Source organism: Hordeum vulgare, chromosome 1H (genome assembly GCF_904849725.1).
Source record: "Hordeum vulgare subsp. vulgare chromosome 1H, MorexV3_pseudomolecules_assembly, whole genome shotgun sequence".
In the NCBI taxonomy this organism is placed as follows: domain Eukaryota; kingdom Viridiplantae; phylum Streptophyta; class Magnoliopsida; order Poales; family Poaceae; genus Hordeum; species Hordeum vulgare.
In genome coordinates, this window is record NC_058518.1 from 2,046,298 (window position 1) to 2,069,977 (window position 23,680).

General features: G+C 43.6%; 1 protein-coding gene and 2 pseudogenes across 1 annotated transcript; all 3 read left to right on the forward strand.

Moving 5' to 3' along the window:
- The first annotated feature begins 609 nt into the window (after positions 1 to 609).
- Positions 610 to 13,108, forward strand: LOC123453078 (annotated as a pseudogene).
- Positions 13,109 to 14,888: 1,780 nt separating this feature from the next.
- LOC123396758 (gamma-hordein-1-like) lies at positions 14,889 to 16,139 on the forward strand. The gene has a single exon (XM_045091785.1). The coding sequence runs from the start codon at positions 14,975 to 14,977 to the stop codon at positions 16,004 to 16,006; it is 1,032 nt and encodes a 343-aa protein (XP_044947720.1). The 5' UTR covers positions 14,889 to 14,974; the 3' UTR covers positions 16,007 to 16,139.
- A 741-nt stretch (positions 16,140 to 16,880) lies between these two features.
- On the forward strand, positions 16,881 to 18,989 carry LOC123453087 (annotated as a pseudogene).
- Positions 18,990 to 23,680: the final 4,691 nt, after the last annotated feature.

The window sequence follows — 23,680 nt, forward strand, 5'->3', positions numbered from 1 at the left end:
CCCTGTCATGCGGTCTTACTGGATTTGTTTTACCTTAAACAAATGTCTTATGCACCGGGATTCTGAGGATACATTGGGATATCTCGAGGTTCAGGTTTTCCACCACAGCTTGTGTCTAGTGTGTAATGTATGAGTTGGAGCACCCCTCATGGTTAAATCTTTTGGAAAGTCGTGCCCATGGTTATGTCGCAAACTTGAAATTGTTTAGCATCCGGTTATAGAAAACTTGAAGTAAACTCAAATAGAAGACACCAACCATGTGTGTAACCGTGGTCGTCTCTTTTCGAGGGAGTTCGGGAAGAGAACACCGTGGGATTTTGTTTCAACCATAAGTAGGTGTTCGGGATCAGTTCCTGATCATAACTAGTCCTCGCTCGTTTATTCTTAGATACACATCTTATTCTTCTAGCCGTAAGATAGCCACTTAAACATGCTTAGTGCTTGTTGCAACCTCATCAATAAACCTTACCTTACCTATTAGCATCATTAAATTCAGTACCTTGGGTGATGAGATTGCAGAGTCCACGTGACTCACATATTACTACAACACAACAGGTAGTGGTAGAAATGAGATCGAGCCAGATTACGCCACCAGACTGTAGTGGGAGAATGACGAGGAATGTGTTTGCATGTACGTGCGATATACAGACAAGCAGGAGTGATGCCATGGTAAGGAGCCCGGTTTTAGCAGGATAGATGTCACCTCTTTCCGTTTGATTTTTTGTCCATAGTTGGACCCTTTTCTTCAGGATGGTGCTTGTATGGATGATTGTATTTGAATGATGTTATTTATCTTTTGGCGAGTGTAAAACAAGTCCTTATACTTATCTCCTCTTTTAAATATGCGTGTGATGATGTATATTCTTGTGAAACGATAAGATGCACTTATATGCCTATCAAAGCCTTGAGCCATAATTAAGAGAGTACAACATTTTGGGCGTTACAAGCTAAACCCTTGCAACTAGTTTCTCTTGCAACAGTGCAGCCCTGTGTCACTGGTACCATACATTTGGTCAAAGACCTTGCAGCATAGCAATTGCTTGGTGATGTGGCAACAGTGTTGCGTGCAATTACCACAAATCCGTGAACAATTCAAATGCACAAGAATCGATATCATTTTGCATGTCATCTTCATGCAGCAAGGCCAAATACAAGGCATGCACATCGTGCAACAACAACCTCAGCCACAACACGTGTGTCAATGTGTGCTCGTCCATGGTCAGGGCATCGTGCAGACACAACAACTAGCTCGAATGGAAGCAATCAGATCGTTAATGTTGCACACCGTTCAAACCATGTGCAACACTAATGTTCCATCTAACTGCTCCACTATCAATGCATCGTTAATGTTCACTAGTGGGGACGGGGCCTTTAGCCCCGGCCCGTACGGGGCTTTAGTCCCGGTGCACCAACCGGGACTAAAGGGGCGGGACTAAAGGCCTAACCTTTAGTCTCGGCCCTGTTACAAGCCGGGACTAAAGGTGCTCCACGTGGGCGCCTCGTAGCGCCCCACGGGCAGGACCTTTACTCCCGGTTCGTTACACGGACCGGGACTAAAGAGTTTCAGATTTTATTATTTTTGGGTTTTTTTTGAATGAAATTATTTTAGGGTTTTAGGGTTTTAGGGTTTAGGTGTTCGGGAGATTAACGTGATGCCTCGTTTGGTATTCGGGAATTAGTTTTCATATAATTTAAATAGAAATAATTATGCATATATATATAAGATTAACTTATCTCAGAAGCGAGCATATATATACAATTATATGGAGATCTGAATTATCGGGACTAGAGCCCGTCTATTCGATTACATGGACGAACATCAGTAATGGCCCCTAGCTACACTAAATCGTCATTTGTCATCTATAGCTTCCGTCCTCAGAAAGGTCGCAAGCTCCTCTGCAACAGCAATCGCGCGTTGCTCTGGTAGGACCTTCGTCCTCATGGCCCTGTACTATATAAGAAGAGGAGATGAATATGAATATCAATCATGATAACAAAGAATGACGGGTAAAAATAAAGGTGTGAATGTTCATTGCTTACGTCGAATTTGTGATCCTTGTGCTCAGAGGTAAACGTACGAATGGTCTCCCAAACATAGTATCCGCATAGATGCGTTCCCCGTGGCTGCTGGTCGCAGTTTACGAGAATAGAATATATATAATCAAAATAATAATCTAGCATCATAAATGTATTGAAAATAGAAGTATATCATACTACTACTTACCTGAGCCGCTCTAAAGGTCAGCTTCTCAGGCTCGATACTCGGAGTCACGCACTTGAACCGCTTCCAAACCCTGCCCGACAAGGATAATGATTTGCTAAGTTCTTCATTAATTGATATATCAGAAAATCATCGAAAGAGACCGATAGAGCGCAAGAATGATTGAAATTACCCTTGGAGCATGTCCTGCAGGCTTTGGAACTGTTCCAAGGGTCTCGATAATGGGTCGAAGGCATCAACTCTTCCCTTATCAATTTGAATGTCCAACAGAATCCAACGAAAGCTGCACATGTATGTATATATATATATATATATATATATATATGTGTGTGTGTGTGTGTGTGTGTGTGTGTGTGTGTGTGTGTGTGTGTGTGTCAGTAACTTATCAATTACACTTATAAGTGAATGGACACAACAGAGTAAAGACCCTCACCTGAAGTTGTATGGAAACAGTATGTGGTCACAGAAATTTTGATTTGTTAGAAACCTTAGAAGGTTTTCCTCCGTCTCCTTGGGTTTATCAGTTAGCGTCGCTATATGTATTTTATCTGGGTCAATAAACCCAATATTTAGGATGTTCTTACTTTTACAATCCAGAATCTTCATTCTGCATAATAGACTACAAGTTATATATAGACAATGAACTGAAATAACTAAACAAGTTATATGTAGACAACGAATTGAAAAACTTACAAACAATAGCAACTCATAAGCGATTTGTCGAGGGCGTCGCCATTGTACATCTGGAAGAGTTCATCAAAGTCGATATGGATTTCTTCGGGGCGGCCGTAGTACTCCCGTGGGACACTCACCACGATCATCGTTCTCTCATTCTTTGATTCACTTAAGTACCATGTATGCAAGTAACGCATATTTGTTGGGAGATCATCTTTGCTGACCAAAGGCTCTCCCATGACAAACTGTGGCTTAGGGGCTACCACAGCCTTGGGTAACCTGTCGTCTTGGGAAGCCAGAACATCTTCAACCGAGACACCCCATTCAGCCGCCCACTTCTTTGCTATTCAAAATCTTGCCCCTGCACCGGAGGGGGAACATTCTCGGTTAACACCTTGAGGGGTGGGATCGACTGTTTGGCCTGTTGTCCAAGCTAAGGAACGTCTGATTTTTTCTTGCTTGTAGTTGAACTTGATTTGCTCCCACTTGCACTTGCAAGTGATCTGCTCTTTTTCACTTCCTTCTGCAATGTGCGTGTATAGTCATCAGGCTTATGGTGTAAGTCATACTGTGATGGAAGGGTCGTGAAGTATTTTGCAAATGCTATTTGCTTCTCGGTGTATTCCGGGCGGGGCTCGGGTTCCTTCTTTTTCATCTGCGCATCATGATGTTCCTTTGCTATCCTGGCGTTTTCCTCGGGGGTACGATCATAAGGTCTGATAGGAAGATTAGCATGAGGTACCTTTGGGAGGGGCGACTGTTTGCGCTTTGGGGGGCTTCGTCGCTTAGAAATCGTCGGCGCAGCGTTCTTCGTGGCACGCTCCCGCTTAGTATCCGGAGCGGGCGGCGGCGGAGACAGACGACCCAAGTCCGGCGGCGGTGATCGAGATGGACTCGGGTTGTGCTGGCCGACGTCATGTGGAGGGCTTGGAGGTAATGGAGGTGTAGGTGACCTGCGACGACTCGGAGGCGGTGTTGTCCTTGGGGCCGAGCCTGGAAGCTAGATGTAGTTCTTGTCCCATAGGATGACTCCACCCAGTACTTCTCCGAGTGTCCTCTCATCTTCGGGTCCAGCTATGTCGAGCTCCATATCATGAAACCTCGCCATGATTTCATCCATCCCGAGTTTAGCAAAGCCAGCTGGAATCTCACGACCATGCCAGCGTGCATCAGGGCCAGAAGGTAAAGCTTGTCCGACGGCCACCTTCATGGATATGTTCTTGAATTTCTGATGGAGTTCACATGATATTGACTCCTTGATTCCATCCACGGGGTAGCTGGAACCGCCCTCTATCATTCTTCGTGCAACGTCGGGCGGGGCCTCAGATTCAGCCACGCTGCTTTTCCGCTTAGATGGGGCGCCGGTAATATCAAGTGCAGGATCTTCGTGGCGCGCTACTCCTCTAAGCTCATCAATCTTCTTCTGTTGCTCGTTAATCCTGGCAAGCAACTGGTTGAACTTCTCATTCTCCTCATCCTGCTGCCGCTTCTTTGCTCTCTCTCGGCTTCTGTAAGTGTCTTGGTCTCTGGCAAACCCAAGCCACCACGGGTAAGAAGGACCGAAGCCTCGCGTTCGTCCTTCATGTTCGTCATTGTCGAGGACCAGTGTGAGCAAATATTTCTCTCTATCTGCAGTGAACTTTCTTTTTCCCTCCTTAATTTCTTTCACTATCCTTTTCCAATTCTCCCTGGGTATCCTAAGACCGTCACTGCAGATGAGGTCCCCTGTTTTTTCGTCGTACGAACCACCATGCGCAAGGAACCAATTTATTGCTCTCAATTCCCACTCATCATGGAGTGGTTCAGGTACGATGCCTTTATCTAGCAGATCTTGCTCTTTCTTATCCCACTTTGGGATGGCAGTCTCATAGCCCCCTGGCCCCATCTTGTGGTGATATTTCTTCTTGTCGGCATTTATCTTGTTCTTTTCTGATAATGCTTGGGCATCTTCTGACTCCTCGTACTCTTGAAATGCCTTCCAGTGATTCGCCTGCTTGGCTAGATACCCCTCGAATACTAGTACTTTCTTTGTCTTCAGATAGTTTTTCCATAGCTTCTTCTTCCAGCTACGGAACAGTTCGGCCATCTTCTTTAGAGTCCACTGCTTGACTTTGGCCCTCAGTTTGTCTGCGACGTCTTCATTCTCACATTCTGTCAGGTTGAAATGTGACATGAGATCATTCCAAAGATTATCTTTGTACCTTTCGGCGACATAGTCACTATCGGCTGCCCCTTTGCGCTGGTTCCACTCCCGAACGCTGATCGGGACGTGATCCCTAACGAGAACTCCGCATTGCTTCTTGAATGTGTTAGCAGCATTCTTAGGAAGCTTGGGTTCGCCCGTAGGCAATATCACCTCAAAGGTGTAATGCATCCGTGCATCCAACTTTCTAGTCGGGCCTCGTTTCCTAGCTTTGCTCGATGTGGAGGCCTAAGAGGGAGAAACATTCGTCAAATGAATGTATATGTATACAATATAGAGCTATCTCCAATATTTTTCACATATTACAAGTGATTGTCGAACTTCATATGTATACCTCGCCGGCCTTTATTATTTCTTCACCGGCTTCTCCATCAGTGGAGCTATCACCTTCTCCGTCATTGGACCTATCTCCTGCCCCATCGGCTTCATCTTCGTGTCGCTCGACCTCCATTCCATATCCGGAGGGGTTTAGACATGACGACGGAGATTCAGCTGGTTCAACATCGGGGCCGTCTTTGATTATATCTTCGAGAAGTTCTTCCTCTTCGAGGTTCCTGATATGTGGATCCATAGTTCTGCAAAAAAGGACATTTGATTAACTAATAAACTAACAAACTATATAAGAGGGGTTGGAAACTTCGAAGTGTTGTTTTATATAGGAGGACCTTTAGTCCCGGGTCTTGGCTAGAACCTAAACTCTAAAATACTAGCCGGGCGGAGCCCAGTCCCGGACACTTAAGCATATACAATAGCAGAATTAAACTAGTTCTATTAATTTTCTTGCTAAAAATAAACTATTAACACTTAAGCATATACAATAGCAAAATTAAACTATTAACACTTAAGCATATACAATAGCAAAATTAAGCAATAATCTAAGAAACACTATTAACACTTAAGCATATACACTATACAATAGCAAAATTAAATGACAAAAAAAAATATTTCTTCTTCTTGTAACCCTAAACTAATTTTTCCTCTTCTTCTATTTCTCCTCTTCATCTACTTCTTCTTCTACTTCTACTTCTCCTCTTCTTCTACTACTTCTCCTCTTCTCTTCTTCTACTTCTCCTCTCCTCCTCTTCTAATTTTTTCTCTTCTTCTACTTCTCCTCTTCTTCTATTTTTCCTCTTCTTCTCCTCTCCTCCTCTTCTTATTCTCCTTTTTCTTCTTTTCTTCTCCTCCTCTTCTTATTTTCCTTTTTCCTAATTCTACATATTACTAACCCTAATAATCTACCACAAACCTAATAACAATAGGAATTAAATGACAAAAAAAATCTTTTTCTTCTTTTCTTCCCTTTTTCTTCCTTTCTTCTCCTTTTTCTTCCTTTCTTCTCATTTTTCTTCCTTTCTTCCCTTTTTCTTCTTTTCTTCTCCTTTTTCTTCTTTTCTTCTCCTTTTTCTTCTTTTCTTCTCCTTCCCTTTTTCTTCCTTTCTTCTCCTTCTTCTTCCTTTCTTCTCCTTTTTCTTCCTTTCTTCTCCTTTTTCTCCTTTTCTTCTCCTTTTTCTTCATTTCTTCTCCTTTTTCTTCTTTTCTTCTCCTTTTTCTTCTTTTCTTCTACTAGCCGGAGTGTTGGGGAGGAGGGGGCGGGGGGCTTACTGGCCGGAGGTGTCGACGGCGCGCGGCGAGGAGGGCGGCGCGTGGCGAGGAGGACGGCGACGGCGAAGAGGACGACGGCAACGGCGAGGAGGATGGCAGGCGGCGGCGAGCAGGACGGCGGACAGCCTGACAGCGTCATCGAGTTCGTCGTTGTGTCGTGCCGGGCAGGAGAACGAGGAAAAAGGAGAGAAGGAAATGCGATTTGGGTTGGAAATTTTCTAACTCCCGCTTATATAGGTGGATCTTTAGTCCCGGTTCGGGGCTCGATCCGGGACTAAAGACCCCCTTTAGTCCCGGGTGGAGCCACGACCCGGGACTAAAGTCCCTTTTTCGGCAGACCAAAAGGCGGGAAGCAGGGGCGTGCCGCGGAGCATTAGTCCCGGTTTGTGGCAAGAACCGGGACTAAAGGTTAGGCTATTAGTCCCGGTTTTAGACAAAAGCCGGGACTAAAGTGTTGCCTATATAAACCCTCGCCCCTGCCCACCCTCTCCCCTGTTTTTTGGTTGTTGAAGTGTGACCATGCCATGCTCTTGCCACTCTAGTTCATGCACATGACGTGTTCGATGAAATGCCTGAGCCACTCTACTTAAGTTTTCTCCTCTCCAAGCTCGACCTCCAAGCTCCATTTTCCTTAATATTTGTCTAGGTTTGGCCGTGCACCAACTGCACAAGTGTTTTAAATGGTTAGCTACTTCATCCTTTCATTTATCACTGCTAGTGTAGCTCATTTCAAATGCTCAAATTAACTTCTTAGAGTCTGCACATGGGTAGGATGTCGTCCCGTGCCCGTCCTCACCATTGTCGATCGCCCCGCGCCGATCTCGTCGCGAGCACCACCGTGGTGAGCCTCTTGTTCTTATCTTCTTTTTAAAAGAAAAAAAAATCTTACTTGTATGATTTAGATACATACTTGTATAAATTACTCACTTTCATTATTTTTTGTTATTATATAGTGCGATGGTTTTGGTATCCGCCTCCGTCGGCCCTCGCCCTGTCTATGATTCGGATGTGGTATATATTATCTTTTATAACTATTTGTTTTATTTAGTGTTTATGACAATTATGACGACCAACGTGACATATATTTTTTAATCTAGGAGGTATGTGAACCGGAAATTCCAACCCACATAGAAATTCTTGTCGATAAGTTAAATTTGGTTGAAAAAGAAAACAAATACTTAGAGAAAAAATTGAAAATAATTGAGGATAAGAATATGGAACTGGAGTTGCATGTCACCGATGTCATCGTTGATCGCAAGATGAAGATCGATGTGATGCGGTTGAAGATGGATGCAATGCGCTTGAAGATGGATGAAATGCGCTTGAAGATTAGGAATATTAGAAAATATGCCATTGATAAAGAGGATTGGTATCATTATGTTGTTAGGTCAATTGTTACCTTAGTTGCGATTTTGATCGCATTTTTTGTTTTATTTAAATGTTTTACATAGTTGTATGTTGTTTTATGAGAGAACTTTATGTATTTATTTTTTGCAATAATAACATTTGATCACTACTGTTCTTTGGCTTTAATGTGATGATGAACTTGTATTAATTTGATCACTACTGTTCTTCGTGCATTTACTTTTTTTTTAGCTAGTTGACCCTGAAATTGAAAAGCACTACAAATGAACTCTGAAAATGTTGAAAGTTGGCATGCTATCATCATTTCACCCACATAGCATGTGTTAAAAAGTTGAGAGGGCTACGACAAAAACTGGATGCACTTCGTGTACAAAATGGACAATCTCTCTCGAAGTATCAGGGTTTCGAACGAGAACTCATCTCTTACAAAGGTTCATTAAAATTCTTTTTGCGTATTTGAGAATTTGACAAAACTATAAAAATGAAAAGTGTTTGAAATTTAGTACATTCCATACAAGCATTACATAAAAGGTTTAATATATTATTACATTATTGCACCAATATTCCTATCTATTATTTCTATTTTCTTCTGGGTCGTAGCCATGGAGAATCTTCATCATTCAGTAGGATGCTTGGGTCAGTTTTCACTTTGAAGAGCGGAATTTCATGAAACTTATTATAATCTTCTGACATGTCTGTCTTGTCATCTACTCCCATGATGTTTCTTTTCCCTGAAAGAACTATGTGTCGTTTTGGCTCATCGGACGATATCTTCTTTTGTTGATTTCTTTTTCTCCTTTTTGTAGACATGTCCTTCACATAGAAAACCTGAGCGACATCATTGGCTAGGACAAATGGTTCATCCATGTATGCAAGATTGTTGAGATCCACTGTTGTCATGTCGTACTTTTGGTCTACAACTACCCCGCCTCCTGTCAGCTTCACCCATTTGCACAGAAACAAAGGAATATTAAAAGTAGGTCCATAGTCAAGTTCCCATATCTCCTCTATGTACCCGTAATATGTTTTCAAACGGTGTCCATTCTCGTCTGTTGCATCAAAGCGGACACCACTATTTTGGTTGGTGCTCTTTTTATCTTGGGCAACCGTGTAAAATGTATTCCCATTTATCTCATACCCTTGGAAAGTACATATAGTCGAAGATGGTGGCCTGGCCAAACAGTACAGCTGATCTCCAACGATGTCGTCATTCATGAGATGTGTCTGCAACCAACTGCCGAAAGTCTTCTCGTGTTCCCCTTTAATCCAAGAGTCAGCCTTCTACGGGTTTTCGGAGCGTAGAATATTCTTGTGTCTCACGATATACGGAGCCACCACGGTGGAATTGTGTAGAACTGTGTAGTGTGCTTGAGAGAAAGAATGCCCGTCCATACATACTTTTGATTTCCTTCCTAGTGTGCCTTTTCCTGTCAGCCTGCCCTCATACCGAGATTCAGGAACACCAATCGGCTTAAGGTCGGGAAGAAAGTCCACACAAAACTCAATGACCTCCTCTGTTCCATAGCCCTTGGAGATGCTTCCTTCTGGCCTAGCACGGTTACGAACATATTTCTTTAAGACTCCCATGAACCTCTCGAAGGGGAACATATTGTGTAGAAACACAGGACCGAGAATTCTAATCTCTTCGACTAGGTGAACTAGGAGGTGTGTCATTATATTGAAGAAGGATGGCGGGAACAACAACTCAAAGCTGACCAGACATTGGACCACATCAATCTGTAACCCTGATAGACTTTCTCGATCGATTACCTTCTGAGAAATTGCATTGAGGAATGCACATTTTCCGATAGAATTCCCCTCAATGCAACCGGAAGCAATTGCGTCATAAGCACGTGGCAGTCATGAGACTTTAGGTGTGACATCCTCGACTTTTGCTATAGTAACTATTGTAATTAAGCTACAGTGATCAACCGCTAATGATGCCACGTCATCGAATTCCCATCTCAGACCCGCGTTGATTCCAGTTTGTCCGGATCCAAAATTTGAAAACAAAATAAAAGTATTTTATAAATTCATGTTAAATATCAAAAGAATATATATGTAAAAAAGAAAGTATTAAGAAAATCATAGTGATAAAAGGAAGTATAAAGAAAAAGTATTTAAATAGAAAAATCGAATAGTAAAATAAATAATGTAAGAAACAAAAAAAAGGAAAAGGAAAAAAGCAACCCCCACCCCCGTGGCCGAGCTGGGCCAAAAGGCCCAACTGGCCAGCCCACCCGCGCCACCCTCCCCTCAAACCCTAGGGCGAGGCCCCCCCACGCCACGCCTCGCTCCCTCCCTCTTCCCCCAGCGCCGCCACCCACCTTTCCCATCGCTGGAGGCCCCACCCCCACCGATCCCTCCCCTGCCTGTCGGTTCCCTCCCACTGACAACCCCCCCCCCACGAGAGAACCTCTCTACCTCCCGTGACTCCCTCCCCCACGACTCTCCCCACCCCTCGCATCTCCCTCTCACCCGTGGCCCTCCTCTCTCCTCCTGTCGCCCCCCTCCTCCACCTCGCCCCACCTCGGCCGGCGCCCCTCTCCTGCCTCCTCCCGCCGGCGAGCCTCCTCCCGCCGGCGAGCCCCCCCACGGCCTCCCTCCATCGGCCCTCCTCTCCACCCCTCACTCCCCGCCGGCGGCCCCCCTGCCTCTCCTCACCGAGGACCCGTCCAACACCTCCGGCGACCGAGGCCCTCCCAGGATCCTCCCTGGCCGGCCGACCCAGGCCAGGGGCCTCCCCCCGTCGCGCCCCCCTTCCTCCCGCTCAGTCCAGGAGGGACCGGGCAGGGAGACCGGCCCCCCTCGGCCCCTTCACCACACCGGCGAGCCCCTCCCCTACCGGGCCTCCCCTACACCTCTTCCTCGCCGGAACCGCGCCGTCACCGTCACCGTCACCGCCTCGTCCTCCTCCTCGCCGTCACCGCCGCTTCCCGCGAACTCCGGCTTCACCGGCCCCTCCCGTCAACGTCAGTGAGCCCCTCCTCGGGCTCCTCCCACCATGTCGTTCTCCTCGCCGCCCCGGTTCCGTTCCGGCAAACGGGACCCCGATCCGTCGACGGTAGACACCGGTAGGAGGGATTGAAGTTTATGTTCTTCTATGTTGAATTGGAGCAGAGAGTTGTTCTCTGTCTGTTAACACAGAGAGAGATGAGTGTTGAGAGTTTTGAGACAAAAAAAAACAAATGTTGTATTCCGTATGTATGTATGTATGTATGTATTTGATACCTGTATTTATGTATGTATTTGCATATATAGGCATGTGGAGAAATACGACATTTGTATGGTTATGTATTTGTGATTAATGAAATGAGTAAATGGCCTTAGGTCACTTACCGGTGGGGCCAACGCACCCGCTGTCTATGACAGGGAGGCCCCACGCGATAGTTAAAATAAAAATAAAAATAATGTTTTTATTAAATAAATAAATAAATAGATATATTAGTTAAATTAATTAATTAGAATAATTAGGGTATGACACGTGGGTCCCCCACTAAATTAATCTAATTAATTAATATTTTATCTTAAATAAAACTTGTGCCTATGACGTTCGGAACCCGCTGGTCAGTTGACCAGTCAAATGTTGATGTCAGCATGACATCGCGATGATGTCATATTGGAATTTTATTAAAATAGCTAAATCTGTTTTTAATTCCTAAATAATTAATAAAACTTTGAAAATTAATATTAAATAATCCGTAAGTCAGATCGAAATAATTTCAACATGAAAGTTGATCAGCAAAACTAGACGAACCAGGATACACGGCCCGTTCGTCTATCACGCGTCCCTAGCATAGCAAACTTGGAACGTTTCCATCGTTTCGAGTATAACCGGTAGTAGCCCGAGACCCGGAAAATATCGTCAGATATTCTTCCGACCCGTCTATGACGGATGTTGCTGCGTTAGCTCATGTCTAGCCTGCATCTTGCCATGTCATGGTTTGTGTTGCATCGGTGCTATTATTTATTGTTTCTTCCCCCTCTTCTTACCGGTAGACCCCGAGACTGACGCTGCTGTCGGGTACATCTACGACCCTGCCGATCAGTCCTTTGCCACAGAGCAGCAAGGCAAGCAAACTCCCCTTGATCATTCCTATATCGCCTATATCTTTCTTCCTACTGCTTGCATTAGTATTTTGCTACTGTTATAGTTAGCTCCTATATCTGATGCATAGCCTATTTTTGATGAACTGCTACTTTCAGTCCTGCACCTTTAGTATGCATAGTATAGGTGGAGCAGTCATCCCCTCTGACCCCGTAGTTCAGTTGCCCCGCTTGTTCTCAAATCTCGATCTCTGATCGACGAGCCAGACCCGACACAACACATTCACCCCCTTCGTTGTACGACGCTACAGAGATACTATCGGGTACCGAGGGTGACACCTCGCTAAGTACTCCTGATGATATCTCTGTAGTATAGCTAGTCGGTCGTGGTTATCGAGGGTGATTCCTCTTTCACCATTCCCGATGACGCCTCTGTCGTGCAACCCCTCAAGTGTGGGACCCCCAAGGGTGATTCCTCTAAGCCCACCTTGACGGGTACATCGTTCGGAATCCAATGAGGGTGATACCTCGGATTCCCCCCCGATGTTACGACCACATAGTTACTCGACCATGTTACTGGGATTATGGGTGATTAGTTGTAAGACGGGTGGATTCCCATGAGACTGTGTTGATGGCCTAATTAAAATGCTAATGGATTTGGGTATTTGATCTGGGTTGGTCGGAGACCTTTTCGCACTAACCGGCTACGCGGGAAGAATTATGGGTACTCGGCGTCGCGGTATCAGCCGAAGCTTTTCAGATACTTACCGGCCGGGACTAAAGCCTCGAGGGAGGAATTGAGAATTGGGGTGACGTGGCCGGGCCTTTAGTCCCGGCCCAGAGGCAGGCCGGGACTAAAGGGTCCCGGCCAAAGGCCCATTTTCCACTAGTGGTTGCACACCGTTCAAACCATGTGCAACACTAATGTTCCATCTAACTGCTCCACTATCAATGCACCATTTGTCAGCATAGTCACCGGCGTTGGGGCACAATGAAAATATATAAGCCATAGTAATAAGTAGATGGATCATCGTTCCATAACTGATGCACCAATTGATGTAATGATGATGAATAAAGTGTCATGTAACTCGACGAGGGCTTGTCCAATCATGGGAATAAAAGTTAAAAAAAAGAAGTTAATGTGAGTGCTACATTAATGACAGTTTCTCCCGTTCAATGTGTATGTATATTTTCATACCAAACCGCAATCAATCTCTTGCGCATTAATATATAATTATCCGTGTGTTGTGCATGTGACATACAAACTATTACTTCAAGATCAATCATTATGTGACATATACCTTCAGGGTCCTCATGCACATCAAGTGGCATTTTGAAAAATAATTTGTATAGTTGAATCACCCTTCTTCTTCTTCATCATCTTATGGGGTACAATGTATTTTCACCTTATTGAGAGTTGCACACTAAGTCATCTTTGCTTCTTTCCTGACTCTCCCATGCATCAATTAATTCAGTGTGAAATTGTAAATAATTCAATAATTCAAAACGTTTCAATGTCTCGGACTAATAAGAAAGATTCTAACATAAAAGGAGATGCATGGTTCTTAACCCTCCATCAAAAATTAAATATTAACTCGGTTATTCTTGGAGTGCTGGAATTTGGAGTTTGGTGGTGCGGAATAATTCTTAAAAGAAATTCTTCAGGGATCACGCAAGAGATGAAATCAAAGTTAAATTTTCCACATGGTAAAACCTAAAGCATGATCTCTGCAAGAAAAAAAACTCGAGTCGCAACAGCAAGCATTAAATATACCAAGCAATATCATGATCACGCTTGTCCTATGGTTGTGTGCATGACACAAAAAAATTCACGTAAATATAGGAATTCCTTTAATGTAGGAATTCCTTTTATTGGTGGAATTACTCAGATATTATTTTTTTTAAACGTCCACTATTATATTTGCTTATCTCATTTTGAGAACACAACGTGAATATTGAGTTTGCTATAGACTCCAAAAATATAAGAAACCGGTCTACGAGAACATTCCTGAGACCGATATAATTGTTCTGCTCTAAGAAAACTTACTATTGTACTCATGAAAGGCTAAAAATGAGACAAAACAGTGCACACTTTAGAATAATGTTTGGAAAAAAAAGAGTAAAAAATTGAGTATTCATAAAATGTTGAATGGATATCACTACACTAAAAGATACATTACACAATGCGGTGAATATAATAATTTATGCATGTACCGATAAATTTATATAAAAAGGGAATTTTACGAGTCGTATCTTCTTGTTCTTTTAAGAATCATATGTTACAACACTAAAAGTTAGTTTACAAAGAGTATGCCGGGAATGAACTTCACGTTACATGTGTGAACTATCTTAACAACACACATAAGTTTACCAAATTTAGTTCCACGCAAGCTATGTTTCTAGTATGGTCTATCTCAACAACACACACAAGATTAAAAAAAATAGTTCCACTCAACCTAGGAAGATCCAGTTTATCCCTAACAACTTTGAGAACATGACAAAGTTAGTTTTAGAAGGATTGGAATATAGATACCTCTTTGAGATGTAAAGTGAATAAGATGAGTCAACACCTATTATCAACCTCATAGTGCACTCTGAATTTATGTACAACCGAAAGCAACTTTGATGATGTGTCCAAAATTACCTTTGTATGTAGTGCTACCAATCACAAACATTCCAAATACTCAGTTCGATAAGCACGAATGCACATTAAAAGAGGAAAGAAACTATGAAAAGGAACCATGCTATGGCATCTATATAAAGAGGCCTACATTTTGTGGATCACACACCATCATCCATCCTTTACATTACTAGAGCACAAGCACGAGAACTAAGAAAGGTTTATTTAACAGAAATCCACCATGAAGATCTTAATCATCCTTATAATCCTTGCCATGGCGACTTCCTTCGCCACCTCTGAGATGCAAGTCAACCCTAGTGTCCAAGTACAACCGACACAACAACAAACACATCCCGAGTCTCAACAACCATTCATCCATCATTCACAACAGCAATTTCCCCAGCCACAACAATCATTCCCTCAGCAACCACAACAGCCATTTCCTCAATCTCAACAGCCATGCCTGCAGCAACCACAACACCAATTTCCCCAACCGTCACAACCATTCCCCCGGCAACCACTACAACCGTTTCCCCGCCCCTTCCTGCCATTCCCCGAGCAACCACTCCCTCAACCACCACAAGAATCATTCCCCCAACCCCCACAATCATACCCTCAACCACCGTTACAACCTTTTCCTCAGCCACCACAAGAATCATTCCCCCAACCCCCACAATCATACCCTCAGCCACTGTTACAACCTTTTCCTCAGCCCCCGCAACAACAATATCCTGAGCAACCCCAACAACCATTCCCTCGCCCCCCTCAGGAACAATTCCCTAATCAACCACAACAACCATTTCCTTGGCAACAACCATCTATTCAACTATATCTCCAACAACAATTGAATCCATGCAAGGAGTTTCTCTTGCAACAGTGTAGGCCTGTGTCATTGGTATCGTACCTCTGGTCAAAGATCGTGCAGCAGAGCAATTGTCAGGTGATGCAGGAACAGTGTTGCCTGCAATTGGCACAGATCCCTGAACAATACAAATGCACAACAATTGATAGCATTGTGCATGCCATCTTCATGCAGCAAGGCCAAAGACAAGGCGTGCAGATCGTGCAACAACAACCTCAGCCGCAAGAGGTGGGTCAATGTGTGCTCGTCCAGGGTCGGGACATCGTCCAACCGCAACAACTAGCTCAAATGGAAGCAATCAGATCGTTGGTGTTGCAGTCCGTTCCGGCCATGTGCAACTTTAATGTCCCACCTAACTGCTCCACTATGAGAGCACCATTTTTCAGCTTAGTCAACGCTGGAATGCTATAATAATTAATAGATGGATCATCATTCGTTAGCCGATATACCAATAAATGTAATGATGATGAATGAAGTGTCGTGACTAGAAAATGGCTTTTCCAATCATGGAAATAAAAGAAAAATAAAATTCTCATGAATATTATATTTCTTGTTTTTTTAAATTTGTATGTATATTTTCATCCCAAACCGTAATCACAGTCTTATGCATTAATATATAATTACACCTGTGGTGTGCCCGGGCCATACAAACTATTAGTTCAACATGAATCGTGTGTGTCTGTCCCTTTAGGATCCTGATGCAAATTTTGTTGCGTGTTAAAAAATAATATGTTTTGTTAAATTGCTCTTCTTCGCCTTCTAATTCTTCTTCTTCTTAGTTCCAATATGTTTCAAACTTATTGGGTGTTGCACCCTAAGCCATCTATGGTTCTTTTCTGCCCTAAATGACACATTCTCACACCTTTCTCATGCATCAATTAACTCAATGTGAATTTTAGACAAAATAATAGTTCAAAGTGTTTCAGTGTATATAAGTATGAAGAGAGATTTTTGTATCATAGGAAATGCCTTGTTTTAAACCATCCATCAAAAAATAAATATTAACTTGGTTATTATTGCGGTAGTTCCATCAAACGCATGACCACGAAATGATCAGTTCGATAAGTACCTATGCAATTTGAAAAAGGAAACAAGCATTGAAAAGGAAAGCATCATATGGCGTATGTAAAGAGGCGTAGAATATGTAGATCACATACAATCATCTATCATTCACACAACTTGGTGCCCAAGCACCAAAACCAAGCAAGGTTTAGTTAACACAAATCCACAGATCTTAATCATCCGTACAATCCTTGTTGTGGAAACTACCAGCGCCACCTCTGACATGCAAGTCCACCCAAGCACTCAAGTACAACAGACACAACAACCATACCCCGAGCATCAAATACCATTCGTCCACCAACCACAACGACAATTTCCCCGACCCCAAACACCATTCCCTCAGCAACCACCACAACCATTACCCTAGTCCCAACAACCATGCCTCCATCAACCACAATACATATTTCCCCAACCCTCACAACCATTCCCCCAATAACCACTTGAACCGTTTCTCAGTCACGTACAACTGTTCCACAACAATCATTTCCCCAGCCCCCACAATCATTCCCCCAACAATCGCTACAACCATTTCCACAGCCCTCACAACAACAACATCCTAAGTAACCCCAACAACCTTTCCCTCGCCACCACAACAACAATTTCCCGATCAACCACAACAATCATTTCCATGCCAACAATAATCTATTCAGCTATCTCTACAACAACATCTCAACCCATGCAAGGAGTTTCTCATACAACCGTGCAGCCCTACCACATTGGTATCATACCTTCGGTCAAAGATATTGCAAAAGAACAATTGGCAGGTGTTGTAGCAACAGTGTTTCCTACAATGGGCGCAAATCCCCGAACAATTCAAATGCACAGAAGTTAACAACATTGTGCATGACATATTCATATAGCAAGAGCAACAACAAGGCATGCAGATCGTGCAGCTAAAACCTCAGCTAAAACAGGTACGTCAATGTGTGCTTGTCCAGGTCAAGGCGTCATCCAACCACAACAACTTACTCAACTGGAAGTGATAACATCCTTAGTGTTGCATACCCTTCCGACCATGTGCAACGTGAATGTGCCACCTAACTGCTCCACTATCACTACTGGGGACAGGGCCTATAGCCCCGGCCCGTAAGGGGCTTTAGTCCCGGTTCACCAACCGGGACTAAAGGGGCGGGACTAAAGGCCTAACCTTTAGTCCCGGCCCTGTTCCAAGCCGGGACTAAAGGTGCTCCACGTGGGCGCCTCGGAACGCCCTCACGGGCAGGCCCTTTAGTCCCGGTTCTTTACACGGACCGGGACTAAAGAGTTTCAGATTTTGTTTATTTTTGGGTTTTAGGATTTTAGGGTTTAGGTGTTCGGGAGATTAACGTGATGCCTCGTTTGGTGTTCGGGAATTAGTTTTCATATAATTCTAAATAGAAATAATTATGCATATATATATAAGATTAACTTATCTTACAAGCGAGCATATATATACAATTATATGGAGATCTGAATTATCGGGACTAGAGCCCGTCTATTCGATTACATGGACGAACATCAGTAATGGCCCCTAGCTACACTAAATCGTCCTTTGTCATCTATAGCTTTCGTCCTCAGAAAGGTCGCAAGCTCCTCTGCAACAGCAATCGCGCGTTGCTCTGGTAGGACCTTCTCCCTCATGGTCGTGTACTATATAAGAAGAGGAGATGAATATGAATATCAATCATGATAACAAAGAATGACGGGTAAAAATAGAGGTGTGAATGTTCATTGCTTACGTCGAATCTGTGATCCTTGTGCTCAGAGGTAAACGTGCGAATGGTCTCGCAAACATAGTATCCGCATAGATGCGTCCCCCGTGGCTGCTGGTCGCACTTTACGAGAATAGAATATATATAATCAAAATAATAATCTAGCATCATAAATGTATTGAAAATAGAAGTGTATCATACTACTACTTACCTGAGCCGCTCTAAACGTCAGCTTCTCAGGCTCGATACTCGGAGTCACGCACTTGAACCGCTTCCAAACCCTGCCCGACAAGGATAATGATTTGCTAAGTTTTTCATTAATTGATATATCAGAAAATCATCGAAAGAGACCGATAGAGCGCAAGAATGATTGAAATTACCCTTGGAGCATGTCCTCCAGGCTTTGGAACTGTTCCAAGGGTCTCGATAATGGGTCGAAGGCATCAACTCTTCCCTTATCAATTTGAAAGTCCAACAGAATCCAATGGAAGCTGCACATGTATATATATATATATATATATATATATATATATATATATATCAGTAACTTATCAATTACACTTATAAGTGAATGGACACAACACAGTAAAGACCCTCACCTGAAGTTGTATGGAAACAGTATGTGGTCACAGAAATTTTGATCTGTTAGAAACCCTAGAAGGTTTTCGTCCGTCTCCCTGGGTTTATCAGTTAGCATCGCTATATGTATTTTATCTGGGTCAATAAACCCAATATTTAGGATGTTCCTACTTTTACAATCCAGAATCTTCATTCTGCATAATAGAGTACAAGTTATATATAGACAATGAATTGAAATAACTAAACAAGTTATATGTAGACAACGAATTGAAAAACTTACACACAATAGCAACTCATAAGCGATTTGTCGAGGGCGTCGGCATTGTACATCTGGAAGAGTTCATCAAAGTCGATATGGATTTCTTCGGGGCGGCCGTAGTACTCCCGTGGGACACTCACCACAATCATCGTTCTCCCATTCTTTGATTCACTTAAGTACCATGTATGCGAGTAACGCATATTTGTTGGGAGATCATCTTTGCTGACCAAAGGCGCTCCCATGAAAAACTGTGGCTTAGGGGCTACCACAGCCTTGGGTAACCTGTCGTCTTGGGAAGCCAGAATGTCTTCAACCGGGATACCCCATTCATCCGCCCACTTCTTTGCTAATTCCAAATCTTGCCCCTGCACCGGAGGGGGGATATTCTCGGGCAACACCCTGAGAGGTGGGATCGACTGTTTGGCCTGTTGTCCAAGCTGAGGAACGTCTGATTTTTTTCTTGCTTGTAGTTGAACTTTATTTGCTCCCACTTGCAATTGCACGTGATCTGCTCTTTTTCACTTCCTTCTACAATGTGCGTGTATAGTCATCAGGCTTATGGTGTAAGTCATATTGTGATGGAAGGTTCGTGAAGTATTTTGCAAATGCTATTTGCTTCTCGGTGTATTTCGGGCGGGGCTCGGGTTTCTTCTTTTTCATCTGCGCATCATGATGTTCCTTTGCTATCCTGGCGTTTTCCTCGGGGGTACGATCATAAGGTCTGATAGGAAGATTAGCATGAGGTACCTTTGGGAGGGGCGACAGTTTGCGCTTTGGGGGGCTCCGTCGCTTAGAAATCGTCGACGGAGAGTTCTTGCTCGCACGCTTCCGCTTAGTATCCAGAGCGGGCGGCGGCGGAGACGGACGACCCAAGTCCGGCGGCGGTGATCGAGATGGACTCGTGTTGTGCTGGCCGACGTCATGTGGAGGCCTTGGATGTGATGGAGGTGTAGGTGACCTGCGACGACTCGGAGGCGGTGTTGTCCTTGGGGCCGAGCCTGGAAGTTTGATGTAGTTCTTGTCCCATAGGATGACTCCACCCAGTACTTCTCCAAGTGTCCTCTCATCTTCGGGTCCAGCTATGTCGAGCTCCATATCATGAAACCCCGCCATGATTTCATCCACCCCGACTTTAGCAAAGCCACCTGGAATCTCACGGCCATGCCAGCGTGCATCAGGGCCAGAAGGTAAAGCTTGTCCGACGGCCACCTTCATGGATATGTTCTTGAATTTCTGATGGAGTTCACATGATGTTGACGCCTTGATTCCATCCACGGGGTAGCCGGGACCGCCCTCTATCATTCTTCATGCATCGTCGCGCGGGGCCTGAGATTCAGCCACGCTGCTTTTCCGCTTAGATGGGGCGCTGGTAATATCAAGTGCAGGATCTTCCTGGCGCGCTACTCCTGTAAGCTCATCAATCTGCTTCTGTTGCTCGTTAATCCTGGCAAGCAACTGGTTGAACTTCTCATTCTCCTCATCGTGTTGCCGCTTCTTTGCTCTCGCTCGGCTTCTGTAAGTGTCTTGGTCTCTGGCAAACCCAAGCCACCACGGGTAAGAAGGACCGAAGCCTCGCGTTTGTACTCCATGTTCGTCATTGCCGAGGGCCAGTGTGAGCAAATCTTTCTCTCTATCTGCAGTGAACTTTCTTTTTCCCTCGTTAATTTCTTTCACTATCTTTTTCCAATTCTCCCTGGGTATCCTAAGACCGTCACTGCAGATGAGGTCCCCTGTTTCTTCGTCGTACGAACCACCATGCGCAAGGAACCAATTTTTTGCTCTCAATTCCCACTCATCACGGAGTGGTTCAGGTACGATGCCTTTAGCTAGCAGATCTTGCTCTTTCTTATCCCACTTTGGGATGGCAGTCTCATAGCCCCTGGCCCCAGCTTGTGGTGATATTTCTTCTTGTCGGCATTTATCTTGTTCTTTTCTGATAATGCCTGGGCATCTTCTGACTCCTTGTGCTCTTGAAATGCCTTCCAGTGATTCGCCTGCTTGGCTAGATACCCCTCGAATACTGGCACTTTCTTTGTCTTCAGATAGTTTTTTCATAGCTTCTTCTTCCAGCTACGGAACAGTTCAGCCATCTTCTTTAGAGTTCACAGCTTGACTTTGGCCCTCAGTTTGTCTGCGGCGTCTTCATTCTCACATTTTGGCAGGTTGAAATGTGACATGAGATCATTCCAAAGATTATCTTTGTACCTTTCGGCGACATAGTCACTATCGGCTACCCCTTTGCGCTTGTTCCACTCCCGAACGCTGATCGGGACGTGATCCCTAACGAGAACTCTGCATTGCTTCTTGAATGTGTCAGCAGCATTCTTAGGAAGCTTGGGTTCGCCCGTAGGCAATATCACCTCAAAGGTGTAATGCGTCCGTGCATCCAACTTTCTAGTCGGGCCTCGTTTTGTAGCTTTGCTCGATGCGGAGGCCTAAGAGGGAGAAACATTCGTCAAATGAATGTATATGTATACAATATAGAGCTATCTCCAATATTTTGCACATATTACAAGTGATTGTCGAACTTCATATGTATACCTCGCCGGACTTTATTATTTCTTCACCGGCTTCTCCATCAGTGGAGCTATCACCTTCTCCGTCATTGGACCTATCTCCTGCCCCATCGGCTTCATCTTCGTGTCGCTCGACCTCCATTCCATATCCGGAGGGGTTTAGATATGACGATGTAGATTCAGCTGGTTCAACGTCGGGGCCGTCTTTGATTATATCTTCGAGAAGTTCTTCCTCTTCGAGGTTCCTGATATGTGGATCCATAGTTCTGCAAAAAACGGACATTTGATTAACTAATAAACTAACAAACTATATAAGAGGGGTTGGAAACTTCGAAGTGTCGTTTTATATAAGAGGACCTTTAGTCCCGGGTCTTGGCTAGAACCTAAACTCTAAAATATGTCTAACGGATTCTCTTAACCTTTGTACCAAAAAAGAATTATTCTATCAGGAACTCCGTTCCAAAACAACTTTAGTCACGGGTCATGGCTCCACCCGGACTCCTAGATTTCTGCATAGTATTCAAAGTAGGAGTACTTTTCCAATTTGAGAATTCAACAAGCAAAATCAAATCGTAAAATAAAGTAGTATTCAAATTAGCATGCATTATATTATAAGCAAATACATCATCTCTTTTGTCCGTACATCATCGAATATTATCACTAATACTCCTCGAATACTATCATACATATAGCATCACTGATACATCTAGAACCGTAGCGCCCGACGGGTATCGTCGCGGGCGGTGGACACCCAAAGAGAAGGAACCATCACAGGATCATAGCTCCAGTGAGATCCCCGAAGAACCTGCCAGGTATGCTTGAACCTGCCCTCCAACGCAACCATGTAGCGACGGACGTGCTCATCCTCCTCCCTGACACGGTGACGTACCACCTCCGCGGTGTCCGGAAGCATCGGCACCGTCACTGGCCCACGCGACCGCCACCAAACAAGGATCGGGTCAACAACGGGCTGGCTCCTCACCAACCTACGCCCCCCGGAAGGTAGCACGTCCCAATACCAGCCGGGCGGAGCCTAGTCCCGGACAGGGCCCCTCTCATCAAGCAGGTGTCCTTCGCCGAGTCGACGACGAGGATGCGGGATAGGCATCGTAAAATGAACTAAAAAAATAAACTAGTTCTATTAAATTTCTTGCTAAAAATAAACTATTAACACTTAAGCATATACAATAGCAAAATTAAACTATTAACACTTAAGCATATACAATAGCAAAATTAAGCAATAATCTAAGAAACACTATTAACACTTAAGCATATACACTATACAATAGCAAAATTAAATGACAAAAAAAATATTTCTTCTTCTTGTAACCCTAACCTAATTTTTCCTCTTCTTCTACTTCTTCTTCTACTTCTACTTCTCCTCTTCTTCTACTACTTCTCCTCTTCTCTTCTTCTACTTCTCTTCTCCTCCTCCTCTAATTTTTTCTCTTCTTCTACTTCTCCTCTTCTTCTATTTTTCCTCTTCTTCTCCTCGCCTCCTCTTATTATTCTCCTTTTTCTTCTTTTCTTCTCCTCCTCTTCTTATCTTCCTTTTTCCTAATCTTATTTTCTTATTTTTGTTCATATTTCTTCTTCTTGTAACCCTAACCTAATTCTAAATATTACTAACCCTAATAATCTAGCACAAACCTAATAACAATAGGAATTAAATGACAAAAAAAATCTTTTTCTTTTTCTTCTTTTCTTCCCTTTTTCTTCTTTTCTTCTCCTTTTTCTTCTTTTCTTCTCCTTTTTCTTCCTTTCTTCTCATTTTTCTTCTTTTCTTCTCCTTTTTCTTCCTTTCTTCTCTGTTTTCTTCCTTTCTTCCCTTTTTCTTCCTTTCTTCTCCTTTTTCTTCTTTTGTTCTCCTTCCCTTTTTCTTCTTTTCTTCTCCTTTTTCTTCTTTTCTTCTCCTTTTTCTTCCTTTTTTCTCCTTTTTCTTCCTTTCTTCTCCTTTTTCTTCCTTTCTTCTCCTTTT

Coding starts and splice junctions, on each gene's coding strand:
- LOC123396758 (XM_045091785.1), top strand. CDS start 14,975: ATGAAGATCTTAATCATCCTTATAATCCTTGCCATGGCGACTTCCTTC.